The following is a 20,406-nucleotide window of genomic DNA, read 5'->3' as shown; positions in this document are numbered from 1 at the left end:
TGCTTTGGGTCAGGGTGTGAGCAGGGGGCTGGTGGAAACCAGCAGCATCCAAGTACATGCAGCGTTATGGCACTGAGACAGAGGCAGCTTGGGAAGGCAAGACAGCAAGAATGCTCCCTGAAGGCTTCTACTTCCAATGTGATGTCAGGTGTATGCGTATGGATTGTATTTTCTCAGTACTGGGGCTTGTTTGCAGGTGGCAAAATGAACTCTTGCCCTCAAATCAGAAGAGGTTTGGGATGATAGAGCAGATCCTCAGTTTACCAGCCCGGTTCTGCACAACTACAGGTTTCATCTGCAGTTGGGAGTCAGAAAACAAAAGAGTGCTCAAGTGCATAGAAACTCTGGTTTGCTGCACATGAGAACAAGTCTGTGTCTAAGCTGCTGTAGACTCGGTCCTTGCTTGGCTCACTGGCCAAAAAAAAATGTCTGAATCCACTGAGGCTTTCTGTAGACTTGAAGCATGCCAATCCTTAAGTAACAGCTGGCATTCCAGTTTGTGCTCAGACTTTGCTGCAACCCTGGTCACTTTTCTCTCTCTTTGTATCTTCTCACAGAAAACCATTGGGGAGATCCTTGCTTCCACAGAGATCTTCAGTCGATTTGAAACTATACTGGAGGTAAGCATGTTTCTGTCTGCCCCAGGAAGATGTGGCATTGCTGCTGTGCACTGCCTGCTAGTGCTTTCATGGGAATTTGGGGTAACATTTAAATGCATCTCAGTTACTTGTCTTTCTGGATGCTTTTGTCTGACTCACTTCTTATTTTGATTATTTTATATGCATACGTAATGGAAACATCAGCACAGGCAGCAAGCATACAAGTGTCTTTACCACTTTCTTCCCCACCTTCCCATCTTCAAATCATGATTAGTTCTTGACCATCGTGCCTGTAAAAGAGCAAATGTTACATGCCTGCCCATGTCGAGATGGGCTGAAGCTGCCTGTTGGCCTGGTGTAGATGTCTATGTAAATACAGTTCTCAGGTTATAAACGTTTGAAGCTGCTGCCCAGTCTTCATTTAGCTAATATTTTTACAATATTAACACAAAATTGACTAAGTTGAACTGTGATTATAAGCTTTCTCTCTTTTTCTTCTTCCACAGCAAAAAGGTACCAGTTTAGTATCTGTACTTAAAGCACAGGGAGTGTTAGTTCAGTGCTCTTTTTCACACAGCTGCACTCACACCAGTGACTGCACTGCTCAGCCTGTTTTTATGGCATTTACATCTGCTTAACACAAGCCTTGTCTCTTGTCCATACCAGCTTTTCAATCTCTACACCTGGTGGGTTGCTTACAGTTTCCCCTCCCTTTCAGATGGATCTCCCTTGCTAACTCATGCTGTGTCCATTGATGAAGTCTTTCATTATTTTTGCAGAACTGTGGCCTGCCAGCAATACTGGATGGGCCAGGCCCCTTTACTGTGTTTGTACCCAGCAATGATGGCGTGGATAAATTAAGAGATGGAAGGCTCATTTATCTTTTCACAGAGGTGAGGGCTCATAATCCTCTAACACGTGTTGAACGAGGTGTGTTGCAGGGGGCTGTGCTGGCATAGCTTGTGCAAGGTGCCTGGTCACTGCTGCGAGTTGTTTTTCCTGCAGCTGGCTAATCCATGTCTCTCCTTCTGTGAGGCTTTGGGAGACAACTGAATGCTGGTGGAACCTGTGATGATATTTAGCCAGATTGTTTAAGTCTGGTTTTGGGTTTTCTTCCCCTCTTTGTGTAGGGGAATATGAAGGGATTTATTTTCCGAGTGAAGTTGCTGCTGTAGTACATTGGCATTGTCAGTCATTTGTTAAAAGAAAATGTAATTGCCTCTTCTCACTCCTGAGCATTGAAGGGCTGTCCAACTGTTATGCTCTCTTCTTTCCTTAGGGCATAAATAAGCTCCAGGAACTTGTGAAACACCATATCTACCCTTCAGCAGCGGTAAGGCAGGCAGCACTAATCCTAGATAATTGGAGCCCTTTGGGCCAGCCTGTAATCACCTATGTTGTTTGGCATGAAGGTTGCAGTATTGCAATGGAGGCAAGATATTTACCATGAAAGTAGTTGCCCAAAGACTGGTGCACTCCCATCATGACACTGCTCCCTTTCCCTTCTGCTTGGGCCCCATTGGTGGTTAGTGATGGAAAACTGTTGTGAGTGAGCCTATGCTGTGTGCTGGCACCACATTGCTGTGTGGCAGGGTAAATAAAATTAATGCATGCATTAACAAGACTTCTTCACTTATGCAATGAGCAAGATAAATGTTTAAAATTATTAACTTACACTGAAGGTTTTGTGTACACTCCAGCATCATAGTGCAGTATTCTAATCGCATATCAATATTATGCCAGTCTTTTGCTGAGGAGGAATGTCAGTCCTTAGAATTTTCCTAATTCCTACACAGAAAACAAGCATCACTTTGGCAAAACAGCAAAGCACAGTTTTCCTTGCAGCTGATGAACGACAACATCAGCAACAAGCTGAACTACTTATCTTAATAAATTGTTGGGCACAAAAGTAGTGATTATCATAGCTTTTAGAATTTCTGTCAAACCCTTATGTTCAAGTTTCTGTGCAGTAACTGCAGTTTACATTTCCTCTGCCTTTAGAAATAAGCTTTTTTATTAGATCAGAACAAATTACCTACTATGCTTCTGCTTTACTTGTTCATTCAGTATGCCCTGTATACCTGTATCAACGGGAGACACTACTAATAGAAACTTGATTTCAGATATGCTGGACACAAAGAATGAAAACCACTGCTGTGGTTTTTGTATTGCAAATGATTCACACCAAGTCCTCAATTTCCCTTTGGGCAATTGTGTGTGTTTGAGATATTTCATTAAATGTAAATGGTAAAGTCTAAATCTTCAGAAGTATTTTTAGGTGGAGGAAATTCTGAAAGAACTCCATAAGCTGTACTAAAATGGCTCTGCTTATTCATGATGCTGTCCCTCTGTGGCATTGGTGTTTTTTTTTTTCAGATAACTGTGGAGAAACTGATAATGATGCCGCACATCGTTACAATGGCTAACCAGATACTATCTGTCAACATCAGTGCAGATGTAAGTATGGGTCAAAACCCACTCAGACAAACCTCCTGTTCTAAGAAAAAGTCTTAAGGTTCTAAATAGTGAGTTTTCAGCCTATCTCCATTTCCTCCTATGCCTTAAAAATAGACTTAAATGGGGTCACTGAATTATTTTTCCTTCTTATCCAACTAGTGACTTCACTGGATGGCTTGACTGTGTGTGGTTGCACTTGATGCCATCTCTTTCCTGCTTTGGTGTTATGTAGTTAATACACTCTAATGGGATAACATTCTGATAAATTATTTGTGTTTCCACATCAGGGAAGAATTGTGATGGATAACTCAGAGATCCCTTTAAACATGAGAAACATTGTGGCATCAAATGGTATTATTCATACCGTGGATGGCATCTTCATCCCTCCTTCAATAATTCCCATTTTGCCTCACAGATGCAACGAAGAACAGCACAAAATTGTGACCGTAAGTCAACTTGGCCCATCCTCATCTTAGCCATTGCTGTAGACCCCACACTCACCTGGAGGAACAGAAGCAGAATGTGTAAATTACACCTGGGCAGTGTCACTTCGCCCTGCTTTGTTGGCAATCGGCTGTTTGCTTTTAGTCTTTCTTTTCCTTTCATCCTACCTTTAAGGCCTTGTGCTCTCCATACCAGAGTTACTAATCCAGCTGGGAATGCTTTGTTCCCATTACCATTGGCATTGGCCTCCTGTCATTGTGTATGGGGAACAGCCATTTGGTAGTGGAAGTGCAAACAATGTACAGTATTCTCACATAAAGAGTTTTGTGAGCATTACTTTAGGTGCACGTTCCCCAAATTGATGATTGATATGTTACTACAGAAAGAATACAGCTCTGACTAGGGAAAAAGTGTCTGATTTGGAGCAATATGAATTATCTGAACTGACCAGAGGATCAATATCACTTTGAGGTTACCACGTGGATGCCCAAAGTGTTTTATTGCATAGCTGTGTGTCTCATGGCTCACAGGGTGGAGGCAGAGGCTATCCTGAAGTCAGATGCAAACTCGTAACTATAGAGCCATTTGATTTGAGCAATAAACTTACCCTGTTTCAAAGTGTGGAAATTCTCTCCTAAGAATGCTTCTGACACGTGATGTTTTGGATATACAGTGGGAATAGTAGCTCTGTGTCATTCTTGGAACGGGGAAGGGGTTCATTGGGAAGATGAAGTTTTCCACTCTTGTTTTCTTAACAGGGCTCTTGTGTGGATTGTGAGGCTCTCAACAGCAGTGTTTGCCCACCTGGCAGCAGAGAAATGGTGATTATTTCTGGGTATTTCTTTGCATGGTGACATACAAGCACACTGTGACAGATAATTGCAAACTCAAAGCATTTTCAAACAAACGCAGTGCAGGAAAGTCAGCTGGTAGAGGAGAACAGCACGACTTGTTAGAGGATCCGTGTCCACCACAGCCATGGCGAGGGAATCACAGCAAGCTTTATTCACTGCAGAGAGTGAGAAACAATTTATCCTTGGCCTGTGCTCACTATTGATTCAGAATGAGCAGAATTAGCTGAAGGTGGAGTAAGGAGGAGCAGGCAGGGTGCTGGCGTTAAGGCTCATCCCACGCTGGGTTCTGCAGAACAGCAGCTTCCAGGAAATTCCTTTCTGAAGGCCAGGCCTGAGTCATTGCTGTGAAAGTCAGACAGGTGTGCACCACTGTTAATTGTCACGTGTCTTCTGTTGGCTCTGCATGTTGGGATTGCTTGCTTGTGCTGTGTCAGCATGAGTCATAGAATGGCTTGGGCTGGAAGGGACCCCAAAGATCCCCGAGTTCCAACCCCCTGCCACAGGCAGGGCCACCACCCTCCAGATCTGATACTAGGCCAGGCTGCCCAGTGTCCCGTGAATGTAGGAAGTGGAGCTCTGCAAAATCTACATCCACTTTTTCCTCAGGTTGAGGCAGGTGTGGCAGAATCATGCTGGGCCCAATGCCTGTGTGTAACTCCTGGGGTATTTAAGCAGACGTTATTTGCAGTCCTTTCCATTCCCCATCCCTCTGTCTCACCTTGACCCCTATCGTCATGTCCCTCCCCACTCCCTTTCTTTCCCATTCTCACCCTCTGTCATTCCCTCTCCCCCTCTTCCTCACTCTTCCCGTGCCTTTCACCTCCTCTTCCCTCATTTCCCCAACCTCTTTCTTACCCTCTTATTTCTCCCCCACTTTGTTCCCTCTCTTTCTCCCCCACCTGTCTCCTTTCTCCCCATCCTTTCCCCCTGCTTGTGCTCCCTTCTTTATCACACATACAATTGTTAGAACAAAAGGGCAGTGAAAGGAAGCCTCCTTTTGTGCTGGACTCATGTTCTGGGATCTTTTGTACTGGGATCGTGTTCACCTTGGCTCCTTTGTGAACTTCCTTAGCTCGGGGTCAGACACAGTTGCTATCTGCGGCAGAAAGAGCAGAGGGGAAGGTTACCACGCAGATATAACCAGGCAGCACTGACTTGACTTGTTTCTACAGGAACTAACACCATTCCCAAAAGAATGTGTCTACGTCCATGATCCACAAGGACTGAATGTCCTGAAGAGGGGATGTGCCCGGTACTGCAATCAGACCATTGTGGTGAGTGTGATGGAAGGCTGTACCCCTTTGAAAGGAGCTTAACTTTGCTTTGCCTGATCCATGGAGAAGACGTCCAGCTCCTTGAGTTGAGCGAGGATGGGGTGGGAGCCAAGGGAGGGCCGTCCCATGCAAAGGTCTGTCCCTAGGCCCAGCAGGTGGGTTGGCTGCCCACCCTTCTTCGGTAGGCAGGGAGAAGAACACAGCACTAGCCTGCTATGAATATCAGAAAGCAGCTCAGTTCAGCTCCAGTACATTAAATAAATGTACTGTGCATCAGTTTCAACCAGCCAAGACAGAGGGAGCCATGGACAAATGATGCTGTGTTCTCTGAGTTTTAACCACGTCTCCCAGAGGAAGCAGAGCCCAGTGAAAGTGCCATAGGCTGTGAAGTGATTGCATCCTGTTTATGAAGCACTGTCAGATGGGTCAAAAAAGTGGCTCTTGTAGAGTTTACAGACCTCACATTTGACTGCAGATCTTGAGCTGTCCCAGTGCCAACTATACAGAAAGATTTGCGGGTGTCTCATTAAACAACGGGCGGATGTTTGTCTTGTGATTCCTCTTTTGTTGGTCATTGCAACAAGGTTTGCAATCCAGGACTGCTACCTCTCTCCCAGAGAAGTACTAAGCGATGATTAATGAGGAGCAAGTGGGATGGTATTATTAGTGAAATAAAGAGAAACATGGGCGTAAAAAAGCCATAAAAAATGAAACAAAAAACAATTAGAAAGTAGTGGTTTATATCGAAAAGAACTGGCTGCAGTCAGAAAGAGAGGAATCTTTGGAAAACGTTTTCAGAATTAGAGCTAAATTTTATGTTTGGACTTGATCTTAAAGGTCTTTTTCAATGTAAATGGTTGTAAGTATGGTAACAGTTCTAAGTATGGTTGTTTTTAGAAGCGCAGATAACAAACGAGGCGGTCTATTTCAGCATAGCCTGTGATCACAGGAAGGATTTCGGAACTGTGAGAGCAGGACAACTCCAGGCAATATATTCTATGTCACTCGGTGCTTTAAGGATTTTGCTTTTGTCTCAGAAACCTGGGTGCTGTGAAGGATTCTTTGGTCCAGACTGCACGCCGTGCCCAGGGGGATACACTAACCCATGCTATGGCCGGGGAAACGTAAGTATGAAAGATCCTGCTGTGCTGCAGTGAGAAGTTGAGTCAGGGTGGTTAGAAAGAGCAGTTTGCTTATTTCTTTTGGAATGGCAATGTAGGGTATTTTTTCTTTATGCTAACAGTTGTTCTAGATAAGTGTAATTCTGGGTTCGTGCTCCAGGCTTGAGCCCAAAGCATTGGCCACAGAACATCCAAGGAAGATGGCACGTACTCATCAGTGGGCTTCAGCTTTTCAGCTCTAATGTGAATCCTGTTGTGGCTTTTGAAGGCAGCCCTAAGTGGGATCTTGTATTACTACCATTACTCTCCAAAGTCCTGTTTTTTACTGCAACTGTCAAAAGTGCTTTTGATAAATATCAATACCTTGGCTTTCCATTCGTTTGCTGAGTTTCTGTCTCTTGCATTTTGTTTCTTTCCAGTGCAGCGATGGCATAGATGGGAATGGCAACTGCCAGTGCTTTGAAGGTTTCAAAGGAATAGCCTGCCACATCTGTTCAAACCCAAACAAACATGGCGAGAACTGCGATGAAGGTTGGTGGTTCTGAGAGAGAGACTACAGCAAAATGTAGGGCAAAGGTAGAGAGCAGGTTTGTGTATCCAGGGTTCCCCTCGTGCAAGACCAGTGCTGTGAAATAAGGGATGGAAATGTCATTGCAAGTGTCCCATCAAACAGCAGTAGAGAAAACATGGCTAATATGACAGTGGTAATACAGGTATTGGAAACTGGACAAATGTAGGTGTGCAACTTTGGTGCATATCTCTCCTGTTAAAAAGAAAAGGCATTTTCATTTCCCACTTAACAAGGACCTTGTGTTTGATGATCTAAGTTTGAGCCTGTCTTTAGAAACCTCTTGGAGCCAGGCAGTCCCAGTGTCTGTTCCCTAGCCATGTTTTGGTGAATGTCTCTCAGCTGGCACCCCTCTGTTAAGAACTGGGATGATCATGAGATGTCACAGGGGACTGTGAAGGAAAGATGAGAATCTACAAAGCCCCATTGGTGTGGTGGCTTCAGGTCTGATCTTTCTTGACAGATTGTGGCTGTGTCCATGGGGTGTGTGACAACAGGCCTGGCAGTGGGGGTGTGTGTCAGTCCTGGTCCTGTAAGGAAGGCTATACTGGAAAATTCTGTGACAAGACTTCCAAGAACTGTGGCCCGAGTGGGCTGTCCCAGTACTGCCATCAGAATGCTGTCTGCAGCCTCAATGACACAGCAAGGTCAGTCCTTCTGGTACACACATTCAGGTGGGCATGTTGTCATTGTATGTACAGTGGCTGTGAGTCTGCCAACCCTGCAATTGTGTGTATCTTTGTGTACCTGTTGCACAGAATTGCTCAAGTGATGCAGCCAACCTGCGACATTAGAGATCAGGTTCTTGCTTTTTTGCAAGGCTCAAATTGTCATTTTGCTCTCTGCTGCCTTAAGAAGGGGTTGTACTATCTTTTGTCCTTATATTTTAAGGTGTATCTGCAGGGATGGATATGAAGGTGATGGGTTTTCCTGCCAGCCCATTGATCTGTGCAGCCAGCCAGAACGAGGAGGCTGTTCTTTGAATGTAAGTGGGGTTGGACTACCAAAGTGTGCAGAAAGAGCACTGAACAGTCAGAGCAGGGATCCAGGACTCTCAGATTTGTTGGGCACTGGTCTTGTGCCTATCTTTCCTTATCTGTAAGGTGGGGCATAATAACAGCTACCACAAGACAATCATTGTAAGGAGATCAGTCATTTGGTTGGTGGCCAAATGCAACACCCCAGGGATGAATTGGCTGGTTGTCCAAATGTGTTGGCAGCCACAGAGATAAGCTGCACAGGTTTTTGTTTTGCATTCCTTTTCCCCTCATGCTCTCTTAATGTGCTGTAGCTTGTAGCTCAGGCTGTAGCTTGGCTGTGAGTTCCAACTTACATTTCTAGTAACCTCCAAAGCTACACTGTCATCCTTAGTAAAGAGCTGTGGTTCTCCACAGTGGAAGCAACCACCAAATGCTCAGATATCTCTGTGATTTTGATCCCTCAGTGAGAGGAAAGCATAGAAGGAAATAGGATGGCACTGGGTATACAGTAAATCTTTGCAGATAGAGAGCTGCAATCATTGCTGCCTCCATGTCTGGGCAGAAAATTGCACCCCTCCTCTTCAGGGAATATTTTTTCTGTAATGGAGAGCTTTTTGGGGTGGCAGGGAATGCCCCAGGAGTTCTGAGCCACCTTAAACACAAGTGTCCACCTTTCTGAAAACACGGAATGTTTCCAGGATCACTATGATGGTATCCTCTAGGCCATTTCTGAACAAGATGCTTCCAGCCCCCATCCCCGATGCTGCAATCAGAGCTGATCATTCAGAAACTCTCCTCAGTCTGATGAAGGAGATTCGTCTCTGCATCTGCACAGCATTCCTTCCTCTCCTCTGCTGAGTGTAATGCTTTTCTCTCCCTTCTCCTGCAGGCCCTGTGCACCAGTACTGGCCCAGGCAATGCCACCTGCCAGTGCAACGTGGGCTGGACTGGAGACGGGAAGGCCTGTGTGGCCATAGACAACTGCATGCAGGAGAGCAGAGGGAACTGTCACATCAATGCTGACTGCATTTATATCGGCCCTGGTCAGGTATGGGCTATGCTAAGCAGACTGATGGTGGACCTGCATGATTCCTAAGCTGTGGGATTGCTGAAGACAGAAACTGGGCTGGCCATCAGCAAAGCCTGATTGTTTGCTGCCAGAAACACAGCTCCTGCTAGGCCCTCACCTTGGTGGTGGTGGGGCACTGGTATGTTTGAGGCTGCTATACTACTCTGACGCTTCTGTGCAGCTAAGGGAAGGGACTACAACTTCATAACAAGGCATTGGTTGCTGTGCCCGACTTGTTCCCAGATCTCAGCATTGTCTCTAGGCAGTGCTAAGACATACAGAAAATCCCACGTGGCTGTTTGGAAAGTCAGATAGGGCGTCTTTGAGGTTGGAGAAGGTTGTGTGGGAAGGAAGCTTGTTTCTCAAGCTGGTTGATGCTTTTCCCCACTGAGCAAAGGGAGCGTTGGACCACAGGCTCAGAAATGGTGCCAGATCTTCAGCAGAACATAGCTTTTCCACCTGCCTCATACGCAGGAAGCTTTGAAATGAACTCTCTTCTCATTCTGTTCGCAAAGTCTGTGTTGTTCTCTGAAAAGCTGGAAACAGATGGAAACTGTAATTCCCAAGTGTCCCTCTCACTGCCAAGCAGTGCAACAGATCAGTGCACTTGAGTAATCATGCAGCATGCGTGCTGTAGTAGAGTATGATGCCTTGCTAAGGAACTATCTCTGCATTTTCAGCTCTTGAGGAAGAAAACTAGGTAAAATCAATTAAGAATAGATTTTGCTGCCTAATAGCTGTTTTGGGTTGCAAATGAAGATGCTCTGATAGATCTGAAATGTCTCTTTCCTGCAGAGTAAGTGTGTCTGCAAGAGAGGTTATGCTGGTGATGGCCACAACTGCGATGCAATCAACCCATGTCTCCTGGACAACGGCGGCTGCCATGACCTGGTGAGTAGCTGAAGAGGCTGGCATGGCAATGGAGGTTCCTCTGGTTCCCTGTCACAGCTGTTCCCAGCCATGGCATCCAGAGTATTGCAGGAGTTGATGTTGCATCATCCTACTGGCATGCCTCTGAGGTTATAAAGATTTTTTGATCTCTGCTCTACCTAGGGAGATCCTCTGATTTCTGTGAGTACACAACACAAAGCAATCAACTAGGCCTTGCTGTGTAAGGTATAAACTCAGTGGCATGTGAAGGCAAGAGGAGGAATATGTTTGTGTGTGCTCCTTCAGCCCAGGTGTGGGAGGCCAGTGTTTGATTCCTAGGTCAGTGTAACACTTCATAACCTGTGTTTGCTCTCCAATTTCTCCTTCTGTTGTGTTTGCAGGCCATGTGTGTACCCCTTGGAGGAGGGGAGAGGTCTTGTGCCTGCCCTGAAGGCTATGTTGGAGATGGCATGACATGCTATGGGGATGTTCTGAAAGTGAGTAAAGAATAAGTATCAGAGGTCTTCTTGAGGTCAGTGAGAAATGGCTCTCTCCCCTCTCCCTTTTCTGTTGAGTGAAGCTGACTTCTCCCAGTGCCAAACAACGCAGTTTATTTTTGCCTAAGACCACAGAAACACTAGTGATACCAAGGCTGATGTGTTCAATAAATCATTGGCAGTACTTTCCAGGCTGTTTCACCCCTGTCTGTCCTATGCAGTACTCTCTATTGCTTGGAAAATTTTTCAGTTCAGAGTTAGCTAGGCCTATTTTCTGCCACTAGAAATACCAAAGTCCATTGTGGATTCAATCCCTGTCCCTGGTAAACAGCAGCAATTGCAGACAACGTGAAAATAACTTATTTAGGTATATATATTTTTCAATGGGTAAAATACACATATTTTTAATGGCTGGAGTTTGGCCTCGAGAGCACCCATCCCTCCTTATGATACAAGGTGCAGTTAAGGTTGTGAGGTGGAAAAGGAATGCCAAAGTCACTACTGATGGATGGGCTCCTGTCCCCTGCTGTGGGACTCCCGGTCCGGCAGCCCTGGTGCTCAGTTGAGGTAACCCTTCTTTTGTTTCTCTTTGGAAGGAGCTGGCCAGGAGTTCCCACTTTGCAGGCTTCTATGACTGGGTTAAGGTAAGAACTTTGGATTTTATGATGGAGTAAGGCTGTGAAAAGACAGTGATGTATGGCATCTCACTGAGCCTTTGTTCAGCCATACGCACAGCGTTAGGGAGGGATAATTTTGGTCCCTCCTATAAAAGTGATGCTCAATGTTCAGAAAGAATTTATGGATTTGATTGAAGGGATTTGAAAAGTAATTGAAATGTGAAAGTAGAGCTTAAAGTTGCAGACTTCTCCTCGGCAAACAGGTGTCAGGTGTTTCAGCTAAACTCCCATTTGATTGCCAACAGCTCTCGTACCACATGGCAGGAGAGCCTGCTCTGCAAACACTGTCTTTCTGCATGCCCATCCCACAGGACTGCAGAAGCAGGGTGGCTGTGGGTTATATTCTATGGAACAGATGTGGCACTGGCATGTCTTATTTGTTCATCTTTGTGCTTTCGACAACAGAAATCTCTCTTCAGCATCCCAGCAGGAACCAATGTCACTGTCCTGGTGCCATCAGAGGAAGCTATCAAAAGCTTGAACAAGAGTGAGAAAGATTTCTGGTTGACCCCCTACATGCTGCCATTTTTAGTCAGGTACGAGGAGAATCCTGCCTTTGCTTTCCTATGCCTGACAATGGTAACAAAATTGTACATGCTCAATACAGAGTTATGGAGAGCTAAACACAGAAACACAGTTAAATGTATAGTGGGCAAATAATAGAGTATGTATTTGGAATGTAACAGAGCTCAGGCAATTGGAAGTGGATTTATTTTTCGGGTATGTGCAGGAGGAGATTTTCCCTGTCATAAGGATGTGTAGGGCCAAGTAATTCCTTGTCATTCTAACCACGTGCTTACCTGCTTCATATGAGAGCTGTGTGAATGGTGGGTGAGATGACCTGATCTCACGTTGTTATGAACAGCATCCTCACCGTTTCTTTATCTGCCTGCATTCCCTTCAGGGCCCACTTTCTTGAAGGTGTCTTCACTGAGGAAAAGCTCAGAAAGTACGACGGGCCAGAATTACCCACCCTCAACCCACGGACCAAATGGCAGATAAACACTGAGAGTGGTGTAAGAGTTTCTTCTATAATGAGCATGTGCAGCATCAAACTAAACCTCCCAAGAACTGCTGCAACCACTGGAGAACATGGCTGGGTCACTGGTGGATTCCAACATAGGAATCTTCTAAAAACTGCACCCAGATTCATTGTGTGCAGCCTTGAATCAGGTTTTGTCTTGCCTTGAATCAAATGTATCAGGTTTGCATGTGCCTGGCGATTTCTGATGCTTCTGCTCCTCTCTCTGATAATTTTGCAGGTATTCACCATTCAGAATGCAAGTCTAGTTGTCAGTGACATCCCTGCCAGCAATGGCATCATTCACATAGTCAGCAAGGTACGTTGGTGTATGTCACACTAGGAAGTACGCTTGCAGCAAGTTTGTGTTGGCAACATTTGAGATGGAGGCAAGGAATAATACATATGTGGACAGTTAGAACAATAATGACAAAAATACACTTGATTGTCACAAGGTCCTGACAGATGTTTCCTGTATACTGGTGTTTAAGTATATATCTCTGGGACAAGTGGGAAAGGAGTTCCTCTTCTCTCGGCTTATAGAAGAAGAAGAGTTAAGACTTGCAGAATTGTGCCAAATGAGGCACAATGACTACTTGCTTTTCTTGCAAGCGGGGCAGAAATTATTTCCCTCAGACTCTCTTGCACGAACTTGCTGATGAGCTTGTTTTTTTTCTGCAGGTTTTGTTGCCACGTTTAGGAGACATCCCACCCAGTCCTCCAGGGCTGCAGGAACAGCTCGATGCAGTTGCCTCATTCAGCACGTTCAAGAAGCTGCTAGAGGTAAGCAGCTCTGTTGTGGTTGTCAGAACAGATGTCAGCAAGTTCCCAACTCACCCTTTGCAGGTGGGCCTAAAATTTGACCAACTGGTGAGTAAAGGAAGACCATCTGTTTCCTATCATCCCAAAGTGATCTTCTAGAGAAGATCTTTTCAGCAGTCAAAGGACTTATACTTACAGTTAGGTCCCTATATCATCTTATTACAATGGAAGATGACCAATCTACTGCAGACACTCATATGCTTGTAGGAGGTAAAGAAACCTTGAGGAAAAGGTAGACTTGTTAATAATCAAGGAACTGTGCTCTGGCTAGCCTGGGGAGGGAGCAAGCAGTTAGATACACATGACTGCACAGAAGTTGTATCCCCATTTTTCAAGCATTTCCTCTAGTGCTTTTGCCTTTGTAATTGATTTCATGTGCAGTCTGGCTTCAGTAAGTACAGGTGTAATTGCTAATATCAATGTGTGGCCTTTTTTAGCAATACCAGCTCATTGGAAAAATTGAGTCCTCTGAAAAATACACAATCTTTGTTCCTGGAAACCATTCCATCGAGGAGTACTGCCACGCTGCCAATGTCACACAGTTGGTAAGCTCACTGCTTGCTTGTAGCCCAACATGTACTGCGGTTTTTGCAGGGGCATCTGTACTATCAGATCATAAACTTGAGCTCAGAAAGATTTGAGTATGGATAGGAGGATCTGATGCTATAAGCCAGGAGAAATGTGGCAGAGAAAAATGAGAGGGAGGGTTTCCTGTGATGTTACAACGGGATGTGAAAAGCCTGCTGGGACTCCACATGCAAACTTATGACTAAATTTGCATATGATGGATGGCAGAAGATATTCTGCATGCTGGCTGGCCATGGCACGTATCTGCCAATTTAATACCTTTTGAAAGGCTCCAAAGAACTTTTGTGGCTTCATCCAGTGAAAGAGCCATCACGGTGTGATCAGTAATTACTATGCCCTGTGGACTTAATTAGCTCTAGAGAATGCTTATTAACTCTTCCAGACCTTTGACTGAACGGTAGTCTAGGAAGTCTGTTTTTTTATTTCATTTTCTTTTGTTTTGTGGATTTAGGACAATGAGACAGTGCAGTTCCACACTGTACTGGGAGAGAAACTCTTGCCGACAGATTTGAGAAGTGGAGTCCATAAGAACAGCATGTTAGGGCTCTCCTACTGGTTAATGTTTTATCAAAACAGCACCCAGGTAAGGAGGGAAGGCTCTTCTGCTTCTCATGCCCCCATATCTGTTTTGGATACTCTTACATTTCCAGACTGTGGCTGTCTGTCAGTCATCAAGCAATCCATGCAAAAGAGTTGAAGGTTATCATCTCAGTCCTTTCCTTTTCCTTTGCAGAAGTTTGTCAATAATATTCCTTTGGATGGAAAAGTCTTTGAGACGAGGAATGGCATTTTAATCGGGGTTTCACAGGTCCTCCAGATACAGAAGAATCGTTGCACTGCCAATACCACCACTATACAAAGGGTAATGATGATTTCCAGTTTGCTGGCTGCAAGTTCCCCTACAAAATGCATAGGAGTCACGACCAAAGTCCAACCTCTGTCTATCTTGTGGCTTTTGGCCATCTGAAGATTGTAGGGTCAGATGAGGCAGAACTGCATGCGGGAACCTCAGGTTGCAGACAGTCCTACCTCAGCTGAGAGGGTCGGGAGGGGGATGATGTATTATCTTTTCAGCTTTGTTCAGTGGTACAGTCTCACTGCCAGAGTGCAGAAATAAGACCTTGTGTGGAGCCTTTGACAGCAGCCAGGAGCAGGGGGACCGGCACTGTGATTTTTCTTCTTTCAGTGTTTTGAGTCATGGAGATGAAAGCATCTTTGTCCCGGCCAGCAGCCTGTACAGCACCATTTGTAGTCCAGGTGTCTTGGTGCTACACGGGCAGAGGGCACACATGTGACTTGTCCTGTTCTCTGTGCCCTAGTCAAGGTGCGGCAAATGTGAGAAGGGGATCAAGTGTCCTCCAGGATCAGTTCTTGTGGTGAGTTCATGTGGCATCTCACAGGCTGCTTGCTGATAGTGCTTTGATGTCCTTTTATAACTCTACGGATGTCATCTTATTACCTGAAAAGTTCTGTCCTTGAGTCCTCCGTGGCTTGTTAATTAGCAAAGTTTGAAAGAGAAAGCAGAAACCAAGGGAGTTTTATGCAGGAAAAAACACAAATGTGAACTGTGAGACTCCTTACAGGGGTGGCACTGGGCCTTTGCCTGAATTTCAGGACTATTTCAAAGCAGCAGTGGAGAGTTTCCCCTGGTAGGGACGACAATCAGATTTCTTTTTTGATCTCTTCCTCTTTGGATGTTATCTCCAAGGACAGGTGTGCCAATAGCAGTTTCCTAGGCTGTGGATGTGTTCGTGGAGATTGGCTGGTTGAACCTGCAGCTTGTTTGTGAGTGAGTGACAAACACTCAGAGAGGAACACAATCACCGTTTCATCTTTCTGCTGGCTGTGAAATGCCACATCTGATTATTTTTAGGCTTCATTACTCTATGCCAAAAATTTGCCAACCACTTTTTCTCAGTTATTCATGTTGACATGCATACCACAGATCTGTCAGGTAACGAGGCAGGCCGTGTGGGCAAGCTCACACCAGGCCCAGAGATGGCTCACTGCTGTCAGCCCACGGTATCCAGATTTTAGGGCTGTTCTTGGAGGGTAAAAAGCTTCATTCCTCTGTTAAGCAGGAGCGCTGCTGTATGCACCAGAATGGATACAGTCTGTCTATTGCAATGTTTGCTATATGTATCTATGTTAATTATATTGGCAGGAATTTCCAGGAAGCAAGAATCTCCCTCGCTGTAATCTGCGCTCTGGGGACATTGGTTGCCATTTCATCTGTGCAAAAGTTTCTCTGGTAAGAAAAAAATGTTTGGTTTTCAAATAAAAGCAAGTAGGGCATTAGAAACACAGCTGTGGAAACAGCCTGTGCTGGACTGACATCCTGGCTGAACGTGTGCCACTGCACAGCTGAGACAGGTTTGTCTGGGCATTGCTCTCCATCCTGGAGATAGAGGGCACCGGAGGAAAAGACTAACGGAAATGTCTGTGCAGTGAGGGACTGTGGTCTGCTGCTCTTTCATTGTTACCTTGGGTTTTGCTGTAGAGGAAGAGAAGGAGTTGAATGTTTATAGTCAGATTTCCTAAGGAAATGAGGCATGACTGGTGGTATTTGACTTGTGCTTGTGCCCTTCTGAACAACCAATGAGTAATTGGAGCCAAAGTGAGGAACAGGTTTCCCTGTTACTGTGCCCTCACCAGTTCTGTGAAAACATAGATGGGGAGAAAATTCCTGAAGAGGAAATGGTAAAAAGAAAGGCCTGTGTGAATTTGACCCCTCTCTTGGTTGCTGAAACAACTCCCTGGGAAGTTTGGTGGGAGTGGAAAATTGGGAAGGGACAGAGGCAGTTGGTAATACTGTGCCCACAGCCAGAGCTTCAGTCATCCCAGCCCCCTCTGGGCACTTCTGCCTCTCCCCTGGATTATGTTTCTCTTCACTTCTATTTCCCAACTAGGTCCCATCGTGGTTGCCTCCCTCTGTGGGTGAATGCAGAGAGAAAGCAGTGAAATGAGGCTTCAGAACCGAAGCACTCTCTGTCAGAACCTCTTTCTGCTCAACACAGTCTCACACTGATGGGACGCAGGGAATGCAGGCAGGAGATGAGCTGGATGGGCATGGGGCTGAATGTTTGTGTCACCAAATGACCAGCATTGCTCAAGCAGCCATATACATCCTTTACATGTGGTCTGGCCAGCTGAGAGCCCCATTCTGGGGGGGTCATTCCACCCTACCTGCATACAGCTGCTGTTCTCATGTGTTGGCACAAGTGACGTCTGTTGCGTTGAGGAGCAGAGTGTCTTCCTCAATAAAGCCACGAGCCTGGGGGACATGCTACATCTGTGCTGCATCAGACAGCTCACCCCAACCTGCTTTTGTTGGTTCCCAGAAGTCTGTCTGCTGCCCCGGCTACTACGGACACATGTGTGAGATGTGCCCAGGAAAGCCAGGCCGGTGGTGCTCCGGGAACGGGGAATGCCTGGACGGCATCGAGGGCAGCGGGGAGTGCCAATGCCTGGAAGGTTTCCACGGCACTGCTTGTGAAATGTGTGAAGTGGGCCGCTATGGAGCTGACTGCAAATCAGGTGACAGCAATAGTTATTTTGCAACTCATGTTCTGCTCGCAAGGGGAGAAAAGCGGGCCCACAACCCGCACAACAGGCCCACAGCTGGTGGCCCGACAAGGAAGGGTTGTGGGAATGAGTGCTCGTGATCAGCCACTTGTGGCCCCATTTTCATCCTTGAAGGAGTAACCACTGCTCTGCTGCTCATCCTGCTGCTTCCCAAACTGCAGGGAGTAGAGCTGGTCTGCTCCTGGTCACTGGGATCTGACAGTGAAGGAACAAAAGCCAATGCTCCTGTAGCATTTTCTATATGGCAGCTAGAGGCATTGGATTAGGAATAGAGCAGACACTGAAATGGCAGTGAGATTCTGCTTTTGAGACCTGGTTGGTTTGGTAATGATGATCATCTATTCTTACCCCACAGAATGTGCTTGTGACAATGGCATATGCAACGATGGACTGCAAGGCGACGGGAGCTGTGATTGCTTACCTGGGTGGAAGGGCCCAAGCTGCCAAGAAAGTACGTGAATGTGGTGGGTCTGGTGGTGTAACATCACTGTTTTGACAGAGAAATCAGAGTAATTCTCTTTAGCTGCTAGAGCAATTCTGTGTTGGCTGAACAAGGTGACCACAGTTGTGTGTGCTTGCATCCCCCAGAAGGTTTGTTAGGCTGTGCTAATTCATGCTTGCACATCTGTGGTGTGACTTCCCCAGCAGCACATAAGCCTTAATGTTATTTGTTCTGGGTTGGCTATGACTCCTGTTACTTGCCTAATAAAGTGGCAGTGCTTGATTTGAAACTTCCAAAGTGCCTCACTGTGTCTGCTGGATTGCTCACGGGCTCATTGGTTTAGGTGAGCTCAGCCTATGGTCTACAGCTCTCAGCAAATCTGTCACTGTGTGGTAGTGGTATGACAAAGATGGTTGTTCTGGGATTTGGGATCATGATTATCACAGGGATAGGGGGATTTTAAAGGATTTCACCCAAAGCTCGAGTGTGTAGTGACATCAAATGTTTAGGGAACATTTAGAAATGGAAACTGAGTGGAGCTGTCCTTTTAATCCAAATGTAAAACACAAAAGAAAACCATGTTTTACTTTGAATGGAGCAAATCCAAAGGAATAACAAGATTTCAGTCCTTGCTTCATTCCTAGCAGTTTTGAGGCCCCATCACCAATCAGGGCGTGAGCATGGCAGGGAGAATGTTTGGAAGGAGCTTTGCTGTAGATGGCAGAAACATCCTCAGCGAGTGCTGTACTGGAAATGCCACGTCACGTTTGTGTTTTCTCTTGCAGGAATTGAGATGGATTTATGCAATAGCACTTGCCATCAGATGGCTAAGTAAGTACAGCCACAGGACTGGGTCATTTTGTGCTTGGATATGCTTTACAGAAGACTGATTCTGTGTGTCAGGCATCTCAGAGGGTTTGGAGACAGTTTCTGCTCTTTTGTGGTGCATAAATGGCTTTTTCATTCTTCAGTCTTTTTGGTGCTAAGCCCCATCCACTTTCCCTTAAGGTTTTATTTGAATATAAAATCTTTCCAAACAGATTCCATGCGTGCGGATGAGAGAAAGCAGAGACTCTGAGCAGCTCCAAGCCTGTCCTTAGTCGTGCAGCAAAGCAAGCTGCTGACAAGCCCCCTCTGTCTCTCTGGTCCCCACAAAAAAATCCTGTGGGCTGATGGGTTTCAAAGGAGCTCTTGCTGCCTTCTCCATCCATTACCTGCTCTCTGATTTTGTGGCACTGAGACACAGCCACCTGCATGGCACCAAGTATGTGTCTGGGCAGGGGGTGAAGCCTGTGCCCAGGTGCCAGCTCCTTGTCCTGCTTCTGCAGTGGTCCCAGGTGGTTATGGGAGCCTCTGTCAGACCTGCCCCAGAATTTAGGCATTAGGTCTGAGTGACAACAGATGTCATTCAGGCCCCAGTGAGCAGAGGGTTCTCTTTGGGCATGTACCAGATTATTGTCCTCCCTGCAGTCTGATAGATGAGCAAAGCACCTGTGGAGATCTGCTGACTTGTTTGGCTCCTTGCTGACGTATGAAACCCAGCAGTGCTGCCCAGGAGCTTTGTTCCAGATCTTTGTGTGACTGTCCAAGGCCACAGGCTCATTTCTGGATGCAGCCAGATGGTTACAGGGTCCCAAAGTAGCTATTGCCAACCAGCTATCACCCCCCACCTGCTGGAGCACTCCAGTGCCTCTCCATAAGCATAATGAGCACTGCGTAGCTGGGGCAGAGAGGAAGGGGCCAAGATACAGACAGGAGGCTCTGTGTTCTATGAGCAGTGCAGCTGTTAGGCAGCCTTTGTTTTGTGCAAACCTCTGCCACGCTGCCACGACGGTGGGTCTCTTCTTCAAATGCTCTTCTTAGGTCTTGGGGTCTGCAAGACCTTTTGAGAGGAGGCTCAGGGGAGACCTTACTGCTCTCTATAACTACCTGAAGGGAGGCTGTAGTGAACTCGGGGTTGGCCTCTTCTCTTCCACTGACCAAGCAAATCAGAAGATGTACTCAGTGATTATTTTTCTCCATCTTGTTTCAGCTGCCTGAATGCCTCCGCAGATTCCCCACCTATGTGCTTCTGCTCTGCTGGATACACAGGGAATGGGACGCATTGCACAGGTATGTCAAACATGGCCAAGGTTTAAGGTTTGCAAACATCTGTAGAGTCTACACACATACAAAGGTTTTGCAAGAGAGAGACAAAAAGGCAGGTGTAGCAGGGCAGTTCTTACTTCTTATGGACAGAAATGTATGTGAATGGATTGTACTCGTTCAGGTATAACAGCAACAGTGACAAAGCTATAGTGGTTTCGGCCAACAATCCCTGTAATATGAATGCTTTGATTCCTTAAAATGTCACACTCCTCATATTTGTTGGCCATGCTGAAATCAGGTAGAAGCAGTGCAGCATCTGTGCCAAAATGAAGTAGGATTTCAGGGAACTGCTCTAGAGCTGCATGTATCTGACTGTGTCAAATGAGAGACAAGAGCAGTAATGTTGTAGCTCAGAGTAATATTGTAGCAGAGAAATCAAAACATTGGTAG

General features: G+C 45.9%; 1 protein-coding gene across 4 annotated transcripts in view; it reads left to right on the top strand.

The window, feature by feature from the left end:
* STAB1 (stabilin 1) overlaps positions 1 to 20,406 on the top strand; it is a 52,069-nt gene that overhangs the window by 19,404 nt on the left and 12,259 nt on the right. For all 4 annotated transcript variants that reach the window (XM_048957672.1, XM_048957673.1, XM_048957671.1 and 1 more), the window contains 28 exons: positions 558 to 620; positions 1,379 to 1,492; positions 1,879 to 1,932; positions 2,976 to 3,056; positions 3,344 to 3,502; positions 4,259 to 4,321; positions 5,527 to 5,628; positions 6,666 to 6,752; positions 7,169 to 7,280; positions 7,781 to 7,964; positions 8,209 to 8,302; positions 9,187 to 9,345; positions 10,162 to 10,257; positions 10,638 to 10,733; positions 11,330 to 11,377; positions 11,816 to 11,946; positions 12,315 to 12,426; positions 12,673 to 12,750; positions 13,113 to 13,214; positions 13,691 to 13,798; positions 14,293 to 14,424; positions 14,575 to 14,703; positions 15,161 to 15,217; positions 16,006 to 16,092; positions 17,183 to 17,378; positions 17,782 to 17,877; positions 18,654 to 18,699; positions 19,901 to 19,980. In XM_048957672.1, coding sequence (XP_048813629.1) covers positions 558 to 620; positions 1,379 to 1,492; positions 1,879 to 1,932; positions 2,976 to 3,056; positions 3,344 to 3,502; positions 4,259 to 4,321; positions 5,527 to 5,628; positions 6,666 to 6,752; positions 7,169 to 7,280; positions 7,781 to 7,964; positions 8,209 to 8,302; positions 9,187 to 9,345; positions 10,162 to 10,257; positions 10,638 to 10,733; positions 11,330 to 11,377; positions 11,816 to 11,946; positions 12,315 to 12,426; positions 12,673 to 12,750; positions 13,113 to 13,214; positions 13,691 to 13,798; positions 14,293 to 14,424; positions 14,575 to 14,703; positions 15,161 to 15,217; positions 16,006 to 16,092; positions 17,183 to 17,378; positions 17,782 to 17,877; positions 18,654 to 18,699; positions 19,901 to 19,980 — 2,866 coding nt within the window. The remainder of the gene's footprint in view (positions 1 to 557; positions 621 to 1,378; positions 1,493 to 1,878; positions 1,933 to 2,975; positions 3,057 to 3,343; positions 3,503 to 4,258; positions 4,322 to 5,526; positions 5,629 to 6,665; positions 6,753 to 7,168; positions 7,281 to 7,780; positions 7,965 to 8,208; positions 8,303 to 9,186; positions 9,346 to 10,161; positions 10,258 to 10,637; positions 10,734 to 11,329; positions 11,378 to 11,815; positions 11,947 to 12,314; positions 12,427 to 12,672; positions 12,751 to 13,112; positions 13,215 to 13,690; positions 13,799 to 14,292; positions 14,425 to 14,574; positions 14,704 to 15,160; positions 15,218 to 16,005; positions 16,093 to 17,182; positions 17,379 to 17,781; positions 17,878 to 18,653; positions 18,700 to 19,900; positions 19,981 to 20,406) is intronic.

The sequence above is a fragment of the Lagopus muta genome, chromosome 11 (genome assembly GCF_023343835.1).
Source record: "Lagopus muta isolate bLagMut1 chromosome 11, bLagMut1 primary, whole genome shotgun sequence".
Lineage (NCBI taxonomy): Eukaryota > Metazoa > Chordata > Aves > Galliformes > Phasianidae > Lagopus > Lagopus muta.
This window is presented reverse-complemented; position numbering and strand designations above follow the sequence as displayed.